A 21,367-nucleotide genomic window follows, 5' to 3' on the forward strand; every position below is an offset into this window, starting at 1 on the left:
GCCAACTAGCATGAGACCTGCTGACTAGCCCTAATCACCTAACCTAACAATACGGCGCATGCGACATCAGATTAAAAAATTCGAATATGACACAAGTATTCAAAGTTTGATAACATCTTAGTCTGTAACACTTATAATCGAATCGTGCCCGCGCAGTAAAATCAGAAGTCAGAATTTTGAAGATATATTTGATAGGTTATCAATATATCGAGAAGTGTCTGATCTAAACTGGCTAGCAGTTGTAGGTTTAGTAACAGATCAAAAAGGGTAGCGGTGCTGAAGTTAGGTCTTATCATCAGTACATGGAGCTACTGAATGTTTATTCATGTCATGTGAGATGCACACTTCCTGGAACAACCTCAACCAATCGTTGGAAACCTCAGGTGACATGATCTAATTATGATGTATACTTGTAAAAATGAAAGGGAAGCAAAAATGCAGGTATAAAGGGGAAAAGTGTCAACCAACTTGATGCAGAAGGCAAATGAAGATCTATCTTATTATTGCACTTCCCGTTTCATTAATTTTCCTTATTCTTTGTTTGCTTTTTCCCTTTATCATAACTCTTATTTGCCTTTTTTTCTTACCGCAAACCTGAAATTATCTATCTGAACCTTGATGCTTGGTAGTTTTATTAAGAGTCCTAGGTGAGAAACACTAAACTTGTTGTCGAAACATATAGCACGTTTAGGAATGTGGTGTTTCTGACCGTAGTGTATATAGTATATACTTGGCACATCCGTTTGTCTACCTCAAAGTTTTCAGTTTGTTTTTAAGGTATTTGATACATAAATCACAAGACATACGCCTAAGTACATTATTCATAGACTATTCACTCGAAAATTGTTTAGGATGTACGAAATTTTTTCAAGATAGAGGGAACACTATTCAGAATAACCATAAATCAACAAAACAACAAACATATGATACCAGGCGCTCACGCGTCCTTGACTTCAAACTCGTCACAGTAACTAATGTCCAGAATTCAAATGGTTCAAATGGTTGTGGAGGGAATAGAAGAAGCTTTCGCTTAACAGGCTTCCGTGTCTAGTAGCAGGGGATCACCAAATCCTCCAGGCAGGAACCTAGGTATGTTAACAATAAAAAAGGAAAAGAAATTGGTAAATCATAATGTGATGCTGTCCTTGGTCCTTAAGAATAGGTCAAGTTGCCTCTTGAAGGACTCCTGAGAAGTCGCTTGGACTAGCTCGGCCGGCAGCGAATTCCAGCTTTTGACAACTCTTAAGGAGTAGAAGTTGTGTCTACATTCCGTCTTGCTATGTTGTGTTTCCAGTTTCTGGGTGTTACCCCTTAGATTATTATTCGAACTAAGCTTAAGTAGGTGTTTAAGAGGATGTCCAGAAGTGTTAAGAATACTATAAGCCATTAGTAAATCACCTCTAAGACGCCTATATTCTAGTGGGTAAAGGTCTAGTGAACGGAGGCGTTCTTCGTAAGGCTTAGATTTGAGTCCTCGAACTGATTTCGTAGCTCGCCGTTGGATACGCTCCAAAGTGACCTTGTCCTTATGGAGTGAGGGGGGGAGTACTATGTTTCCGTACTCTAAATGGGGACGGATGAAACTATTGAAGGTTGCATGGAAAGTTCGTCCGTCAAACTGTCCAAAAATGCGCTTCAACGTTACCAGTGCAAGGTTTGCTCGGAAGGCATTTTTATCACAGTTAGCGTAAGACTTTAAGTCATGGGGCACCAGGACTCCTAAATCTTTTTCGACTTGGGATACTACTAGAGAGGAGTTTCCTAAGTTGTAACTGTAGTTTGCGACATGTCGCAGATGGACTACTTTACACTTTGAAGTGTTAAAGGTAAGTCCGTTATCGTCTGCCCAACTTTGAAGTCGCGTCAGATCCTCCTGAAGTGCCTGTGTATCGTCTTGGTTGCGTATCTCTCTCCAAAGTTTCACGTCGTCGGCAAAAAGTAGTAAGTCTGACGTTACCTGTTGAGGAAGATCATTTATGTAGATCAAGAAGAGAAGAGGCCCTAGTACTGAGCCCTGGGGGACCCCACTAGGACATTCCATAGCCTGAGATAAAGTGAAATTAACCCTAACCTTAAAGTGTCGATTTTTTAGGTATGAAGTAAGCCAATCGATTAGAGGTGGTTTGATACCTAGTCGTTTGAGCTTGTTGATAAGACACAAGTGGTTAACCTTATCAAAAGCTTTTGAGAAATCAAGGTAAATGACATCAACCTTTCCCTTGCAATCGAGGATGCTTGTCCATCTGTCCACCGCAGTCAGCAGGTTGGTTATACAAGAGTAACCCTTCCTGAAACCATGCTGTTGGGGTGAGAAGAAATTTAAGGACAGTAGATAGTCATTTAAACCGTCGCATATCAGGGACTCCATGAGTTTTGAAGGTAATGACAGAAGAGCCACCGGCCGATAACTTGAAGGTTCATTGCGTCGACCACCTTTGAAAATTGGTGTGATGTGATCCAACTTCCAGTTTTCCGGTAATTTGCCTCGGCTAAGCGAGTGTGAAAACATCACGCTAAGCGGCGTTGCCAGGATTGAGGCTGCCTCCCTCAGTATGGCAGGATGAACCATATCCGGGCCAGGAGAAGTGTCAAGTCTTAAGTGCTGCAATTTCCGGAACACCAAGTCAGCGCTTAGGTCCACTTCAGAAAGTCCTGTGGAGTTGGAGATGAGACTGTCGTCAATAAAGTTGATGTCAGCCGGTTGAAATGTTTGAGAGTAATGGGCCGCCAGAAGGTTAGCGGCGTCGCCATCGTTGTTGGTCGGGCCGTTAAGACCTAGCAGTTGAGAAACTCCTGTTTTGGCTTGACGAAGAGAGGCTGCATAACGGAATAGGCTTCTAGGGTTAGAGGCGAATTTGTCCATAAGCTTTGTTTGGTACTGAAGCCTGTCTTCTCTTATAGCCTTCGTGCATGTGTTCCTGATATGTTTGTATTGCCTATACGCTCCATCGTTATTAGTTCGTTTGTATTCCGCCCAACAGTGCCGTTTGCGGCTTAGGAGGCGAAGGGTACGGTTCTTGATTACTGTAGGTGGCTTGAAGCTTTTGGGAACCGTTTGAGGAACTGAATGGTCTGTAGCACATAAGAGCGTGTGCAGTAAGAAGTCCCAATGACCATCCACATCGATTTGAGGGTGAACATCCCAAACCACCTGTTGTAGATAGTCATGTAGAGCTGGCACATTCAGCCGTTTAAAATTCCAACGCAAATTATTGTTGGGATACCTTAGCTTAGTTTTGATGACAAAACTGAAGGCTATGACGGCATGATCGCTTTTTCCCAGAGGAGCCAGGATTGAGAGGTTGTCGACTAGGAATTCTTCGTTAGTGAATACACAGTCTAAGCGCGATGGTGTCTGACTGTTTCTCCAACGAGTTGCCGACCTCACATTTTCATATAAGCCCAAGTCATCGATGAGGTTGAAGAACCGAGCTTCAATTGAGTTGTCGCCTCCAGTGTACGTGTGTTCCGCGAAGTTGACTCTAGGGAGATTAAAGTCCCCTAGAATCAGGATGTGTGTGAAACCGAGACGGATAGAGCGGGATAGTCCTTCCAGCATACGACTATCGTACTCGGTGTCGGCAGTTGGCTTCCTGTAAATGACTCCGACTAGACACCTGGAAGTACTAGACAATCTTACAGAGCACCATATGGATTCCTCAAGATTGTTAAACTCGAGGTTGTGAACCTGGTGCACCTCCAAGCAAGAGCTTATGTATATGGCTACTCCGCCCCCAATTCCTGTTTTTCTGTCGTTGCGGAACAAAGTCATCCCAGGCAATGCTAACTCTTGGTCCGAGAACTGAGAAGATATCCAGGTTTCAGATATTCCTATCAGATGGGCCTTATTAGCGTTGCTTAGTTCACGTAGTTCATCCAGTTTGTTTGGTAGACTCGCGGCGTTCATATATAAGCAGTTTATGCTTTCAATTTGGAACGCGTGAGCTTCGTCCTGTTTTTCTGTATGAACCTTATGTGAATGGACAGGTAGCCCACCTATGTGAGGTTTGCCGAGGTGGTAGGCCCTGTCCTTTACACGTTTTTTTATCGTTTAGACAGTCCACAAGTGGAATGGTCAGCTCCAACTTGTCTTTGTTCTTGGTCCTAACTTCGTATGGCCTATCCGGGTGCATGTGGATTCCAGGTGGCAATCGACGTCTATTAGCACGAAATGCTTCCAGAACTGCAGCCGCCATGTGGGAAGATGGGAAGGTTATCTTCATTAGACGGGGTCTAAGATCACCGTCCTTCTTGGCTAGTCTCGTCACATGCTGAGTCAGTATGTGTTTGAGCCTCAAGGACTGTTTGATGAATTTCCATTCCCTGATGTCAGAATTTGATTGAGTAGGGTCTACATTTTCCGGTATACCTTGGACAATTATGTTTCTTCCGCGGAAAAACTTCTCACGAGATTCTTTAGGGACGTTTCGTATGATACTGCGCTCAGAGTACGGTATGTCGGGCAGTATTCTTACGTTACCATCTGATTTCAGCAAGTGGCTTGCTAGCAAGACGTCCTCTACGTCGGTAGCAGCCTTAAGTGTTACTCGGAGAAGCCTCGGGTGATTTAGATGCTTAGAATCCTTTCCTCGAGTGAGCCGGGTGACCGTCAAAGGCTCTATTCTAGGAAGTTCGAGCTTCTTGTTCAATTCACCCCAGAGCATCCTGTCGTTTTTGTCCTGCAGACTGAGAGGAAGATCAGGCTTGTCAACGAGGTTCATGATAATGAGAGAATCGTCACGAACTGTTGTTAATTTACCAGGTTTCACGATGGGTTCAGGTTTAGTAACTTGTTGTTTGGAGGTCAGTGTGCGTTTATGAATCATGGGCTCTTTATTGACCGGACGAACAGTCTTGGGGGTAGACTGTGCGACTAAATTACCAGTTATTTTCCGTGCAGCAACTCTTGGGTTGCTCGGCTTAGGCGGTGATGCCTGGTTCTTTTGGGCTCTCTTAACGTGGGTCGAATCACATGCAGGGTTTTTGGCAACCACTGTTGTGTTCGGGGACCCTGAGCTGGGAGACCCGAGTTTGCCTAGGGAGTTCAGTACCGTCGACGTAATGATGGTACTGAGCCTCGACACGTCGTCGTTAGTGTGCATGGATGCTCCATCGATGGAATACCTATCGATATCCCTGTTTTTGAGCCCGTTGCACTCTCTTGTTTGTATATCAGTTTTTTTACTATCGTATTCCAAGTTAACTGACAACTTGTTCCGAAGACTTGTCAGTAGGACAATGATGTTACTCAGCAAGACTACGGAGTCTGTGTTGCACGTGACACACACCCACTTTTGCTCTGACTTGCTGAGTCTGTTGTAAGCAGTTGCTGTCAGATCTGTGCATGCTTCGTGGAACCAACCTTTGCAGTTGTCGCACTGCATGCCAGTTGTGACAGCAAAACGGCATCCCGGACGTTTGCATGAGTTTTTCATGACGGTGTTGAAGCAAATTATGTTATAGATGCTTGCAAGAGCCTAGGACCTTTTAAAAAAAACACTAAAAAGCACACTGAAAACGGACAAAAATGGACAAAACGAGTGATATAAACTGAAACTAGTCTATACGTGAAAAACAAAAAAAAAACCGAATAGTAAGCTGAGGCAAAACCACAGGTAACTATTAAATATAGTGAAACTCAAAAAAAAAAATAATCTACCGAACGTATAGCTCAGGATACATTCTTTAGAACTGAAATGGTACTTTTGTTGCGTAAGAACACAGCAAAAGTTTGATAAATGCAAATCACGTTAGGACTAAACTTCCCGTTCGAAAAACGCGGTCCTGAAATATCAAACTAGAATTATAGTCACTTACCGTGAAACAGAAAGAATTAACCTACTTGAAAACTAAAAAAAATGAACGAAAAGCATTTATTCAAACATTCATGTTATCGTTTTGCGGGTGTTCAATAATATTCTTACTTATTTGTTCAACATCTAGTCCCGAAGGTCTTAATGCTGTGATCGACAGAATTTCACAATAATGCGCTTGCTGTCGCGTGACTAGTGGGTAGAGCAATGTCATATTTTTGGCGTATACACGAATCTCTCAATCTGTATTTCATTGATCCTGAGTACCTAGTATCCAATATATTCACACAAAGATTCTAGCGAAGTTTATTATTCGAGAAGCGTTATCTCACTTGGCTTTCAAATTGAACAGGAAGCACTTCCCACACTTGACAAAGTAACTTTACCTTTTACAGGCTGCTAATATTTTCTCTAGATGTAATTTATATAACGAATTTTAGCCACCCTTCTTGTTACTAGGGTGCTTTTATTTCGCACGCAGTACTATTCAGGCATTGTGACAAACTGTCAGCTGGTTTGAGGTAGTCGGCAGTAAACGCTGGACTTAGGTTTCTTGATTGTTGGCACTGTTTATCAGCCTGACTTGCAATTTCAATGGAACTGATATTCCTTGGAGAGTTCGAACCCGCTTCAAATTATAGGATGTTAGCATCAAGCCATTTGGTTCACACGTGGTGTGCTTTTGTGGCGCAAAATTATGTGTAGAAATATATGTCAACTATTACAAGTTTCATGAACCATAATGATTTTGCAAATGCTTGCCAGTGTAGAAGATCTCCAAGGAGGGTTGCGTTTCAGAGGATATAAGGTGAGTTCTGATAAAAAGCATGCGCTTTTCCTGAGTGGCTGACCACTATTTTGGTTGAGATGAAACACAACAATGTAGTTCAGAATAGTTGGGTTCTAACATATATGTGTTATTCCCCAGTGGCATGCTGAATGTGGAATCGTATATAATTGTCATCTTGAGCAATAAACAGGAAGTCCAGATGTTCAAACCTCAATCAATATGTGATATAGGTTGTCTTCCTACGCTCACCACTCACACTCATGTTTCCATTTTTATACTGGATTAGCTATTCTACTAAGACAACCTATAACATGCTAACTCGGACTTTTACACTGGGATTGTGTGGCTGGCATCGGATGGACAAAAAAAGAAAAGAAAGAAAAAATTAGACAATAAAAGATATAGTCATTACAATTATTAACACTTCACCCTCTATATGCATATTCCCTTCTAATAAACCGCTTTCCTTGTACCAGCCTTGACTTCCCTTCCTTCATGTGAGCTTACTCCAACCTGTTAAACATCTCAACTCATCGTTCCTTATTACCACATTCTCTTATATGGAACCTCTGACTCCATTTCACTCTAACAAGAGATATTATGAATTTAATCTAATTTATCATACCCTGTTGAGGCTAATGTCCTCTATATCTGACTCCAAATAATAAAATCCCGTAACTAAGTATTTTAGATAGGCTTAATCTCCTAGTAGAATTGCGAATTTACTCGAGATTATTAAAAAGCCTGAACACCAGTTATAGAGATAGTTTATTGATAATGAATAATAATAATCCACAAGCGTTCGGTGAGCAAGCACACGATGAAACAGGGAGAGTGTGAGTGAGTCTGTTAAAAAATCCATATATATTTGAGAGTTAATCGGGTGTGGATAGATTATCGATTATCTGAACATTGAGACCAATAGGAAGATAGCTTAAGCGTTAATGTACAGACATACTTTCGATCATACACACCGAAATTAACATAGTGAATTGAATCTGAGTTACAATGACTAGATAAATGATACAGTAGTGAAATGGGCTTGCCACATAAGCTCCCATCCAGAACATTGATGTTTTTATGTAGCAAAAAAAAAATTGGATTAACATCTATGTTCGACAAAGAGATAAAGAACGGAACTGTTTTAAAAATGAAAGTACAACTCAATATGATGAGTAAGCGTAAAATTGTAATAACAGCTTGTGTGTTGAAACGTTTCATATCATGTATATACAAGTGTATATTTAGCATTAATGAATTGTATAAAGTTAAAATGTAAGCATAATGATGATCCGTGGGGCCAATAAATAAAAAAATAGTAATCAAAATAAAGTAGGATTTTTATGTGTTATAAGATTAGTCTCAGGATTTGGTCTAGATAAATATAGTGGTTGCTACATACCTATCTGGCCAATGTACTCTTCTTCCTGATCTTGTTGTAGTTTGTGCTGCTGCTGAACTTTGGTTTGAAGTGTTGCTTGTTGCAGGTAGTTTGAATGGTGCTTGCTCTGCTGCAGGTTTAGACGGTTTTACAGTTGTCTGTTTTTTCTCAAAAATATTTCGTCTCATACCGAAAGGTACAAAAGGGCGAGTTTTACCTGTTGAGGTATCACAAGTTAAGGTGTCCTTGTTGTTTATGGGGATGTTTTGGAATAATAATTTCGTTTCCTTAGACTGCAAAAGCTTTTGTAGCTCCGTATCGAGCTTTTGATGCTTTGCCATTTATTGATAGTCTATATCAGGGATCGAGAAGGTATTGATATTTAATCTCGATAGTGCATCTGCTGCCTCATTTGCATTGCCTTTAATATAGCGTATATCAGCTGCAAATTGTGAAATGAATTCTAGTTGACGAATTTCGCGCGGACTATATTTATCATGATTGTGCATCAAGGACTTAGTTAGGGGTTTGTGATCAGTATATATCGTGAAAGAATTGCCTTCTAACATGTAGCGAAAGTGTTTGATGGCTAAGTAGATAGCCAACAGTTCTCTACCGAATGTGCTATATTTTGTTTGCGTTGCGTTTAGCTTTTTTGAGAAAAATGCAAGGGGTTGCCATTGTTCATTGACACGTTGCTGAAGTACAGCACCTACTGCTACGTTAGAAGCGTCGGTCATTATTGCTAAAGGTGCATCAACCTCTCGTCGTGCGAGTAATGCCTCTGTGCTTAAAGCGCTTTTCAACTGATCAAATGCTTGAATTGCTTGCGGTGTCATTGCTAATGATTTAGCTCGTCCCCTTAATAAATCAGTTAGTGGTTTTGCTAAGTCTGCACATTTAGGGATAAAACGTCTGTAAAAGTTGATCATCCCAAGGAAACGTCGTAGTTTCTTGAATGAATCAGGCAAAGGATAATTTTTGATAGCTTGTGTTTCCTCAGGAACTGGTTTAATGCCTTGCTTATCAAGTACGTGACCTAAAAAGGTGAGGGCTTGTTTTCCGAACTCACATTTGTCAGGATTGACCGCTAACCCATACTCGTTTAGCTTCTCAAAAAGCATTTTCAGATGAGTTAGATGTTCATTTTCATCTTTGCTTGCTATAAGTAGGTCATCTACGTAAGCATACACAAACGGTAAGCCCCGTACCACTTGGTCAATAAAACGCTGGAAACTTTGTGCAGCATTCCTTAATCCGAAAGGCATACGGACGAATTCGTATAGTCCAAAGGGGGTAGTAATGGCTGTTTTAGGAACATCGTCTGGATGAATTGGAATGTGATGGTAAGCACGGACGAGGTCAATTTTCGAAAAGATCGACACGTCAGATAGGCTATGAGTGAAGTCATGCAGATGTGGGAGAGGATATCTATCTGGTATGGTCCGGCTGTTGAGAGCTCTATAGTCACCGCACGGTCTAACTTCGGAAGAGTTTTTCTTAGGTACCATATGGAGCGGTGATGCCCACGGACTATCGGAGGGGCGTATGATGCCCAACTCAATCATTTTGTTGAATTCGTTCTTTGCGATAGCCAGACGAGAGGGATCAAGGCGTCTTGGACGTGCGAACACAGGTGGACCCTCTGTCTTTATGTGGTGTACGACAGTATGCGTCGGTTTGTCGTGTTTGAAACTCGGTCGTAATAAATCTGGAAACTGATTAAGTAAATTGACGTATTTATCGTTCTCATGATAAGGTTTAACTAATAAATGTATGGAAGTCTCATTTGATATAATTCCCCTAATTTCCTTACTCTGTTCGGCAAGGACAAGTTTCCTATTTCTGACGTCTACCAGTATTTTGTGGAATTGCAGAAAATCAATGCCGATTATAGGAACGAGGATGTCCGCTATGATGAAACTCCAGGAAAAATTAGATTTAGGACCGAAATTTAATTGCAACCGCCTTTTGCCGTACGTCTTGATGTCAGACTTGTTTGCAGCTTGTAGTTTTAGTTTGGGGTCAGGTGTGTTTTTCTCGAGTGCAGTAGGTGGTACTACACTAACCTCTGCCCCAGTGTCGACTAAAAACTGTGTGCCGGTTCTTTTGTCTGTTACATATAATAGACGACTGTCTTGAAAGTTGTGGTCAGTGAGTGCAGTCGTCATTAACCTACGGTCTTGACGTTCCTTTTTCTGTGTGCTTGCAAAGTTACAAGGCGTAGTACATTTTCTAGCTTGTTTGCCATATGTTCTATGGTACCAACAAATGTTGTGTCTAGTAGTGCTTGGACTACGTCGTCTACGGCTTGTGGATGTTCCTCTACGCTTGCTGTGGGAGGCATTCAATAATTGGGTCTGAGCTATCTGTTTCGTAAGGGTACCAACTGATCGTCGTAACTCGGCGATCTCGTCAGCTGAGCTTGATTGGATTTGAGATACAAGGTGAGTCTTGGACCGTTCGTAAATTCTGTCGGCTATGTCTGCTAGCCTATCAAAATCGACGTCTTCGTCTCCAATTGCAAGTATCTGTTGAATGTTTTGAGGGAGACGTCTGAGCCACAATTGATATAGTAGACGTTTGTCTACTATACGATTTCCTAATAAGTTTGTCATGTGGCGTTTTAACTGTGATGGTGTAATATCACCTAGCTCCACGTTGGCTAAAAGTTGATCAATTGTCTGTTGGTCGGTGAGAGATGTGACACGAATGACCTCTCTTTTTAGACAATCGAATGGTGAGTCAGGATCCGGCTTAAAAATGACATCCGGCACTTGTTCAATGACGTCATCTGGAAGCAGTGAATTTGCATAACTAAATTTCGTACTCTGGTTTGTGATTTTGTTTGCTACAAAAAAGCTTTCTAAACGAGCAAACCAGAGTCCAGCCTTTCGTGGAATAAAAATGGGTAAAGGTACAGAGATGGCACCCACGGAAGTAGATTTAGATGAAAGGCTTAGCGAGTTATCAAGTGCCATGATACGAAGAAGCAATAGTAATAATAAGCCGAGGATTGTAATATACAATATGAAGAGAAATCAAAAATAACAACAAGAAATATATATAATACTCACCGAAAAGAAAAATTGTCACTTTGGGTATATGTATGAGAATATACAGTAATAATTCCAAAGGGAAAATATTATGAGAGAATTTATTATGACTGTCAATGGATTGTTAATTATTATAATAATAATTCCAATATGAAGTTCTTTGTGATACTCTTGAGGAGAATGCAGCAGACTTTCTAGGAAAATGGTGCGCGTTCTAAAGGCGGGTCACCAAAATGTTGAAGATGATGTCCTCAATATCTGACTCCAAATAATAATATCCCGTAACTGAGTATTTTAGATAGGCTTAATCTCCTAGTAGAATTGCGAATTTACTCGAGATTATTAAAAAGCCTGAACACCAGTTATAGAGATAGTTTATTGATAATGAATAATAATAATCCACAAGCGTTCGGTGAGCAAGCACACGATGAAACAGGGAGAGTGTGAGTGAGTCTGTTAAAAAATCCATATATATTTGAGAGTTAATCGGGTGTGGATAGATTATCGATTATCTGAACATTGAGACCAATAGGAAGATAGCTTAAGCGTTAATGTACAGACATACTTTCGATCATACACACCGAAATTAACATAGTGAATTGAATCTGAGTTAAAATGACTAGATAAATGATACAGTAGTGAAAAGGGCTTGCCACAACCCCTATCTGTTCTACTACACAGTATTAAGCAACATTTGGCGTTCACATCCGAGTGGCTTGCTGCTCTTCTGTTTCTCTTTCTTCTTTTCTTCAGAATCTTGCTCTGAGGGCACAGCTATGTAACTTCCGACGTCTAGAACAAACTTGACGTACGCGTCTCCTCAAGGTCGTGGTTTACAGCAAGCGCTATACGAGTCTACTTTATAACAACTATAAACTTAATAATTTGGGAAGCATGCTGTGCGCATGTAATTTATGGATCATGCCTTATAATTCAGCCTGTGAATTGGTAGGATGTAAGCTGAGCTATGACAGGTAATTGAGCAGGCCACTGCTAGCATCTGATATCGTGTAAGTCTGCCGTTATACGCGTTGCACATGTAACAAATATGAATAAAATAGTTGATCGACTCGACTTGTCGTGGCCTTCAGTCTGCATGATGGTGGTGGTTCTCGCGAACTGCTTAGGTTCCGTCATAAGAGGAAGAAATCATTGTAGTTTGTTGGAGTTAGATGTTACGAGCAGGCAAATAAAAGCAGCTGACAAGAAGAAGCACGTGGGTTTGTGCAGTGGCTCAACATAATCTGTATAAATTTGTTTGTTTTGTTTTCGTTTCTCCTCTTGATTAACTTAGATCCCTCCGGCTTTCCTTTTGAGCCACCTCTCTGGCTTGTTTGCTTTTTCTAGGTTTTTGGGTAATTAGACATACATTATTACCAAAAATCCCAGAAGTTGACCTGGTCTCTTATTGTTTCATCACATTTGAATCAGTTGTGCCTATGTGATCAAGTATCGAATGTTTGGGGGTTATCTTGTTAGTCTGAAGGTTGACAGCCGAATGACAAATAACACTCCAAAATAAATAGTATTAAAAACACTCAAGTAGAGTAACGATCACAACGGTTCTAATGATTACTATAAACCAAGAGGTCAGTTAGGTCTTACTTGTAATAGTTTACATATATGCATGCTCTTACACGTGTACACGAGTCCGCATACATGTAATCCGTGTGACAGAATTTCCGTTTCCTCATGAACAACAGTTTTATATATGACTAACAGCATACACGTATAGTTAATTCGTCATTTTTCTTGATTTAAAAATGTTGAATCATCGTGATGTCTAGAGAATATGGAACGTTTGCGCTACACTAATGAATTTACGAAAGAAACAATACTAAAAAATGGCAATCATAATTGCAAGCAATAGAAGCGAAATTTCATCTGTGTATCCAAACATTGTATTTCACTGAAAAATTTCAAGAGTTCTAAATGATGTCAAACACTTCGTTTTCGTTGATTCTCCTCTATTCATGCTTTCCTCAGTCCATTATTCATCATTATATTGAGTGATTTACATTAATCTATTTAAAGCACTAGAGTGTCAGTCGATCTACTATAAGGAAACAACTTAAAAAACCCATACTGCTATGACTGAAATCCCAATATACGGTTTGAACGCAGTACTAACGAAACGAAATTTATTTGATTATACCAGACTACGTTCTTCTGTATAGCGTACGAAGCGTTTCTGAGTTATCCGTATTCAATTATATGAGAACACACATTCACTCTGTACAATTTAGACGATTCTAATTTAATAAGGCGTATAAATCGGATTAAAATTATAAAATTCCTTAAACGGTACAGCCTATTCTATACAGTCAAGGGTTTCTCTAGCAATGACTATGGTGGCAAATAACTAAGGGAATAGTTGATAAGCAAGCATTCGGTGCCTCTGAATTATTAATATTATCAACAAGATCGGATCAGATAACTATCTACAAAGATTCCGGCAACCTATCCAAGCTTGGAGCTTTCTCTAACCGATCCTTCATACAACAGATAGTAAATATCAGTAAAAAATACGTCAATTGGTGGAAAGCTTGATGGAATACATAAAGGGCGGCCTGCTTGAGCATCTGGGCTACCTGTTCCTGCCATCTAGATATTTCAACAAGTTATCTATTTTTGGTTGTTTTAATATATCATTATGTTTATTAATCGCATAACCTATTCTGCTGCGTTTCTGAAAAGTGTACAACCTTTCGTTGTCAAAGTTACAAAAAACTCAATAAGAGGCAATGTGGTTGCTGGCAATATACAGCGAAAAGAATGCACATTATTCAGATGTTCATTTACTGAACTGCTAACATCTAACTGGCGATCACTCAATATTTATCGCCAGGACCGACCAAGAAGAAAGAAACGGAAACTTGTCGAAATACTTTACGCTGAGAATTCTATATTGTACCAAAAAGATAATATTGAATAAAGCTGATTATAATAAAAATGATAATTTATTCTAATACAACGAATAACATAAATTCACACTTAGATATCAATCCTATACATTGTATACACTGTTATATCTAAAGCTTGATTTTTACCATACTGCGTACTACTTGAGCACTCTGACGCTAGAACCCTTCAGGTTGCAAGTTAGAAGATGGGTGTGAAGAGATGTTATTCTAAACAGTGTCAAATATGGTACAAGACTCTCAACTATTTATAGTTTTTTAGTAAAAACGAAATCATCATTACAATCATCCAATCCGCGTGCAGTGGTTTTTGGCATTTGTCCAATCGGGAAGATTCTGAAATGTTATTCCAAAAGATGATTGGGTAGAATGTTTTTAACTCTTTCCGAGCTTCTTTGAGTTCACCCGGAGGTTGTCCACACATATCCCCCTTTAAAGTCTCTTGCGTAAGACTTATTGCTCGGGCCCTTTGTGGCTTCTAGACAGGACCAACAGCTACGACACTCTTGTTCTATATCACGGTCCATTGACGGCTAGCATGTGTATCTCTGAGCTAGTGACTTAAGTTTACCAATTACTAGGTGCTCGCTATGGAACTAATTCTGGATTCGATGTCGAGGAATTTTAAAGATAACGGTACGGTAGCCAAGGATGGTGCACGAATCGACAATTGTCAAGGAGTCTCACCGAGGAAAGTAATGTAAAAGCTCCTTATGGGGTCGAAGTGAAGGCAACTTGTTGAGTATAAAACGGCGAATGATCTTCAACGTATCATCCTTTTCGCTAGCTCCTTCAATGGCCTCGAATGTGAATGGAAGTCCAGAAACTGCGTCTGTCAACACTGCGAACTTCGGCCTTAGCTTCTACGGTAGCTACAAGCACATCTTGTTTTGAATAGGAGCCAATTAATCTTGAGAGGACATACGCCTGTCCGAAATCCGTTGTCGGTTGATACTTTATCTTGAAATCGTACCCCAGCAGTGTAGTTGCCCATCGTTGCAGACGGTTCGCTGTATAAACAGGGATAACCTTCTTCGATCCAAAAACAGCCATTAGTGGTTCGTGGTCTGTTAGGAACGTAAACTGTCTGCCAAACAGCATCTCGTGAAACCTTTTTACAGCGAACATAATGGAGATGGCTTCCTTCTCTATCCGGCTGTAGTTCTTTTCTGTCGTTGTCAATGATCATGCAGAGTGTGCAGTCGCTTTCTCAGATCCGTCGGGGTAGATATGCGAAATCATTACTCCAACTCCATAATCTGACGCATTTGCTGCGACCACAATAGGAAGGGCTGGATCATAGTGCGTAAGTAGTAAGAGTTTTCTACAAGTCCATTTTGTCTGCTCTACTGATTATGGTATCGTCCAAATAAGACGCCGCTCCTGGAATGCCTTGCAACATAGTATCCAAAATTTGCTGGAAAATAGAGTGCCGTCTTAACTTCGAAGGACAGTCGGTTACATCGGAACAGCCCCTTGTATGTGTTGATCGTTAGATCTTTACTTTCATCAGCTACAGGAATTTGTAAATAGGGGTCTGATAACTCCAATTTTGCAAAATACTTGCCATCGTTTAGCTTGGCGAAGAGACCTTCAGGTTAAGGTATAAGATACTGGAGAAACTCTAAAGCTTCATTTAGTCCAGCGGAGTAGTCTGCACATAATTGAACGGCGCTGTTGGATTTCCTGAACAGCACTATTAGTGCATTCCGAACCGAGTTCACAGGTTCAATAAAACCTATTTTCGGGATCCGTTCTAGTTCATGTTCGACTACTAGGAGGGCAGAACAAGGCATAGGTCTGTGAAATCGATAAACGGGAGTAGGTCCAAGTCTGAGGGTTAGTGATGCTTCAGCCTTCGTGCATTCTCCCAAACCTTCTGTAAACATGTGGTCGTGTCTTTGTAACACGGCGTTCTTTACTCACAAACTCCAGACAAAATATTTAGACCCATTGTACTTCGTCACTGCATTCGTGCCTTGAGATACAGTGTGTTCTGCCAATCGACTGGGCAACAGCAATCAGACTGCTGTCTGCTCTTCTCGGCTTGAAATTGTCGACTTCTTGGTGTAGTGAGATAGCCGGCTGGCTTCTGAAACAATGAGCTTAAAGATATCGTTCACAAACGAGTTCATGATCGACATTGACTTTGATGGGATACCAGTTACAGGATGAACTTGAAGAAGGGTTTTGTATATGTAAATAGGATAACTCTTTCCTCCTCCTCTTCTTCTTACCAACCGTCAAATTAACCTTCGAGGCTTTCCTCGAGACCTCACCAAACAAAAATTTAGGAGGCATTACTCTATAGGCGAACGCGTATATAGCACTTTTTCCAACTAAACGTCTTTACGTCCTAAGATGTAAAGAAATATATATTAGACATAGTACACTTCGAGTGGGCAATTGTGACATTAAATTTTCCATTATAACATAGGCAGTTGGTTGAAAACAAAAAATATGAATCTATCAAAATGGTGTTAGTGAAACTTGCTTTCAATATAGTTTCCAGAGAGTCTAGCACGTGTCAAACTTTCCTGTAGGATAGCGACTTGAGGCATCACATTTGTATATTCAGCCAAATGACGTCGTTGACGCACCATGACAGGAAACACACATAAACGAATTAAAACAGTTGCTAGAAAAGAGATAAAACAACGTAACACGTATATCCTCATTAAACTTTAAACCAACTAATGATTTATGTAAAGAAGTTTGTGGTACACTCAAAGCATGGGAATTGGTAGGTCCCAACAGTATTGAGTAAATGATGGGGAAAATATGTTGTTATAACAACTGAATAACTAACTATGGTAATGAAATCAATAATGGTCCTCTACCTTGATGTCGACAAAAGATACTGGCTGTGTTGAATCTCTCCCAAACTATGAACACTTAGTAGCAGGTGATTCTTACGTCAAATTTAGTAAACCTAACACATGAAGCACTGAGATCCATTGTTAGCACAGTATTACAATTGTCATATGCTTCAAGATACAGTTTACTTGCTATGACAGAAAATATTTTTGTTTTGCAACACGCAATTTCTTCCACAATTATCTCACAAATGTGATTAGTTCATGCAGCAAAGGTTTTTGGATTTATTATTTTAAATGGATGATCATGAACATACTACTTACTCAAAAGATAAAAACTACAAATTGCAACTTACAAGCCGCAATAGCGCCCCACCATGGTAAATCTAGGTTCACATGTAGAGTCTCCAACAAGCATTGATACCAACCCGAAGGCCAATAGCTATTCAAACCCAGAGAGGAAAGAGTTGGTTCACCCAAAGTATTCAAAATGGCTTCTTTGTTAGGTGGCAACGGAGGCTCAGGAAGGGCACAATCAGAAGGAGCTGATAGGCAAATGTTAGTAGAAAGTTTTCTTGTTATCGAAGGAACAGAACTTGTCTTCTGAATGAAGACTGTTTCTGAAAACATTTTCGTTATTCTACTGAGCCGAATCATGTCCTTGTGATTTATAAATGTTGCTAACAGAAAACTGATGATCGGAGACGAATTACCATTAAAGAAAACGATGAAAAGCGACCTAAAGCACGAAAGGGGGAGAAAAACAAGCTGCAATATTCACACAATTAAATTATAAAGAGTAGAAGAAAATGCAAGAGTTGCAGGTTTACATGCAAGTTTTAAGCTGATGATTACTAAATATACACTATAATTCTCCACTCTAAAACTAGCCCACTTCACTATTAGTATAACACGACCACCATTTACAAACAAAAGCCAACAGTTATTGTCCCATTCGACCTTTGAGTCAAAAGATATGTAAAAGACGTCGTAGTACTGGGTTTTAACATGTGAACGTCTACATGACGAAAACCAATGAAATAGTTGTCTGTTTGTCAAGTAAACAACATCATCTTGGCTGTACAAAAATGATTGTAAACACCTCTACTTTTTGTCAGATTTGCAGTAGATGCTACTTAATGTTATCATGTGCTGTATAATGCGACAATGTATAACAATGTTTTGTAATTTGCAGTGATGCGTACTTCTGAGAAGATGAACCAGCTCATGAAGAGCAATAATTTGAATCCACTAAGTGCCTTTAAATATGTGCTTCTTCAAGTGAGTTTTTAAATATCGTGAATTTAGTCTCTTTCATAACTACAGGCAGCTAGCCTCACATTCAGTAGTCACAACTGTTTGACTTTCTTATAATGTTTTTACCTTTGATTAATCCTTTATTGTCTGGTAGATTGTGTTGAATCATGTTGCTCCTAGTTGTCTTCTGTATTAAAGCAGTTTTATTTTATTAAAGGACCACAGTATAATTAGTGTGTCCCCAGTCGTCCGTATAATTGTCGTTCGGTTTTAGGACTCAGACAACTAGTTTAATGATCATGTGTAATGATTTTTGCACCTTTAACATTAGCATTCGATCAAGATCGAATCAGGCATTCCAACAGTCTATATTTTAACGTATGATATGGAGTTGACTTGTGATAAATTTAAGTGCAGAATGAACAAAATACGTTACTTTCCTGAGACAGTTATTCAATTTGATGGCCTTCTGATTTGTTATGTAGGTCTTTTCTGGTAGGAGGGGGACAAGCTCTTACTTTACCATACATGATAGTGTCTCAGGAGGTCTCATTGACTCTAATCAGCGAGCCGAAATGCACTAAGAGATGTTAGACAACTGTGTGGCATCAATTTCAGAGCAGAAAGTAGTCAGAAGAGGCAACCTTTATAAACTAACTCAATAGGACATTTGTTCCCTTGAGTACTTCTTCGTATCCATTGATGAGATTATGTCGCTTCATTTTCAGTGTTGCACTAAACTCTAGAAGTAGCTTATTAGTTTGAAGTAGGTTATGGATAGTGTGATACCTCAACATTGATATTTCCTTCTACCCTTCTGCTTTGTGCATGTTATGTCTCAATGATACCATGGGAATCGCACAAAATCTATTTATGAGTTAGCTATCGTTCACCGACTTTTTACAAATAAGAGAGCGTCTTAGACAATGTAGGGGTCATGTTACCTAAGGACCCGGAGAAAAACCCAATTTTGGTTATAAGATGATGGTCGTTGACGGAAGAAACGCTGGTTTTGTGCGCTTGGAAATTACTGTCTTGTTTCAATTGCTGCACAGATGAGACCTGTCTTTGAAATTGGAAAGGTGACTTTACTCCGTACTTTTTACACCCTGGGTAGTTTTACAACAGTAAATGAAAATGTTAAGAAGTTGATTAAATGAGTTAGTTGTAAGCATTTGATTATTTGTTTTGAGACTTTTGTCGCTTCTTATGGAACCACTGAGTAGCAGTGTTAGAGTCAAGCACAGAGTAGTAGACAAGTCGGAAGATGAAGACATCAACCCTAGGTATCTAAAGGTGTCTTAAAACACGTTACTCCTGTACAGTTAAGGGCGCAATGTTACACGGTTTAGTAACAGATCAAAAAGGGTAGCGGTGCTGAAGTTAGGTCTTATCATCAGTACATGGAGCTACTGAATGTTTATTCATGTCATGTGAGATGCACACTTCCTGGAACAACCTCAACCAATCGTTGGAAACCTCAGGTGACATGATCTAATTATGATGTATACTTGTAAAAATGAAAGGGAAGCAAAAATGCAGGTATAAAGGGGAAAAGTGTCAACCAACTTGATGCAGAAGGCAAATGAAGATCTATGTTATTATTGCATTTCTCATTTCATTCATATTTATTTTCTTCCGTCTGTTCTGTCTGGTTTTTTGATTGTTGGCGCTGTTTATCAGCCGTACCTGCAATTTCAATAGGACTGATTTCTGGTGTTTTCGAACCCTCTTCACAGTATGGGATGTTAGCACTATGGCATTCGGTTCACATCGTGTGAAACTTGGTGACGGTTTGAATGGTACGAATGTTATTAATTCCCTCAAGATTGCAAGTACAGCTTAACGACTAGTGCCAACTAGCATGAGACCTGCTGACTAGCCCTAATCACCTAACCTAACAATACGGCGCATGCGACATCAGATTAAAAAATTCGAATATGACACAAGTATTCAAAGTTTGATAACATCTTAGTCTGTAACACTTATAATCGAATCGTGCCCGCGCAGTAAAATCAGAAGTCAGAATTTTGAAGATATATTTGATAGGTTATCAATATATCGAGAAGTGTCTGATCTAAACTGGCTAGCAGTTGTAGGTTTAGTAACAGATCAAAAAGGGTAGCGGTGCTGAAGTTAGGTCTTATCATCAGTACATGGAGCTACTGAATGTTTATTCATGTCATGTGAGATGCACACTTCCTGGAACAACCTCAACCAATCGTTGGAAACCTCAGGTGACATGATCTAATTATGATGTATACTTGTAAAAATGAAAGGGAAGCAAAAATGCAGGTATAAAGGGGAAAAGTGTCAACCAACTTGATGCAGAAGGCAAATGAAGATCTATCTTATTATTGCACTTCCCGTTTCATTAATTTTCCTTATTCTTTGTTTGCTTTTTCCCTTTATCATAACTCTTATTTGCCTTTTTTTCTTACCGCAAACCTGAAATTATCTATCTGAACCTTGATGCTTGGTAGTTTTATTAAGAGTCCTAGGTGAGAAACACTAAACTTGTTGTCGAAACATATAGCACGTTTAGGAATGTGGTGTTTCTGACCGTAGTGTATATAGTATATACTTGGCACATCCGTTTGTCTACCTCAAAGTTTTCAGTTTGTTTTTAAGGTATTTGACACATAAATCACAAGACATACGCCTAAGTACATTATTCATAGACTATTCACTCGAAAATTGTTTAGGATGTACGAAATTTTTTCAAGATAGAGGGAACACTATTCAGAATAACCATAAATCAACAAAACAACAAACATATGATACCAGGCGCTCACGCGTCCTTGACTTCAAACTCGTCACAGTAACTAATGTCCAGAAAAAACAAACTAGAATTATAGTCACTTACCGTGAAACAGAAAGAATTAACCTACTTGAAAACTAAAGAAAATGAACGAAAAGCATTTATTCAAACATTCATGTTATCGTTTTGCGGGTGTTCAATAATATTCTTACTTATTTGTTCAACATCTAGTCCCGAAGGTCTTAATGCTGTGATCGACAGAATTTCACAATAATGCGCTTGCTGTCGCGTGACTAGTGGGTAGAGCAATGTCATATTTTTGGCGTATACACGAATCTCTCAATCTGTATTTCATTGATCCTGAGTACCTAGTATCCAATATATTCACACAAAGATTCTAGCGAAGTTTATTATTCGAGAAGCGTTATCTCACTTGGCTTTCAAATTGAACAGGAAGCACTTCCCACACTTGACAAAGTAACTTTACCTTTTACAGGCTGCTAATATTTTCTCTAGATGTAATTTATATAACGAATTTTAGCCACCCTTCTTGTTACTAGGGTGCTTTTATT

General features: G+C 39.6%; 1 protein-coding gene across 1 annotated transcript; it reads right to left on the minus strand.

Annotated features, from left to right (window-relative positions):
• Nucleotides 1–13,533: 13,533 nt before the first annotated feature.
• Nucleotides 13,534–20,850, minus strand: OXA1L (Mitochondrial inner membrane protein oxa1l). The gene is made up of 3 exons (XM_051208644.1): nt 20,819–20,850; nt 17,134–17,516; nt 13,534–16,599 (listed from the first exon to the last, which is right to left on the minus strand). The coding sequence occupies exons 2-3, from the start codon at nt 17,432–17,434 to the stop codon at nt 16,442–16,444; spliced, it is 459 nt and encodes a 152-aa protein (XP_051073215.1). The 5' UTR covers nt 17,435–17,516; nt 20,819–20,850; the 3' UTR covers nt 13,534–16,441.
• Nucleotides 20,851–21,367: the final 517 nt, after the last annotated feature.

This window comes from Schistosoma haematobium, chromosome 1 (assembly GCF_000699445.3).
Source record: "Schistosoma haematobium chromosome 1, whole genome shotgun sequence".
NCBI lineage: Eukaryota > Metazoa > Platyhelminthes > Trematoda > Strigeidida > Schistosomatidae > Schistosoma > Schistosoma haematobium.

Bases quoted from the DNA above. Each gene is read 5' to 3' on its own strand.
- OXA1L (XM_051208644.1), bottom strand. From the start codon at position 17,434: ATGATTCGGCTCAGTAGAATAACGAAAATGTTTTCAGAAACAGTCTTC. The intron at 16,600-17,133 runs GTAAGTTGCAAT...TCTCTTTTCTAG, and splicing joins GTGGGGCGCTATTGCGGCTT to CAACTGTTTTAATTCGTTTA.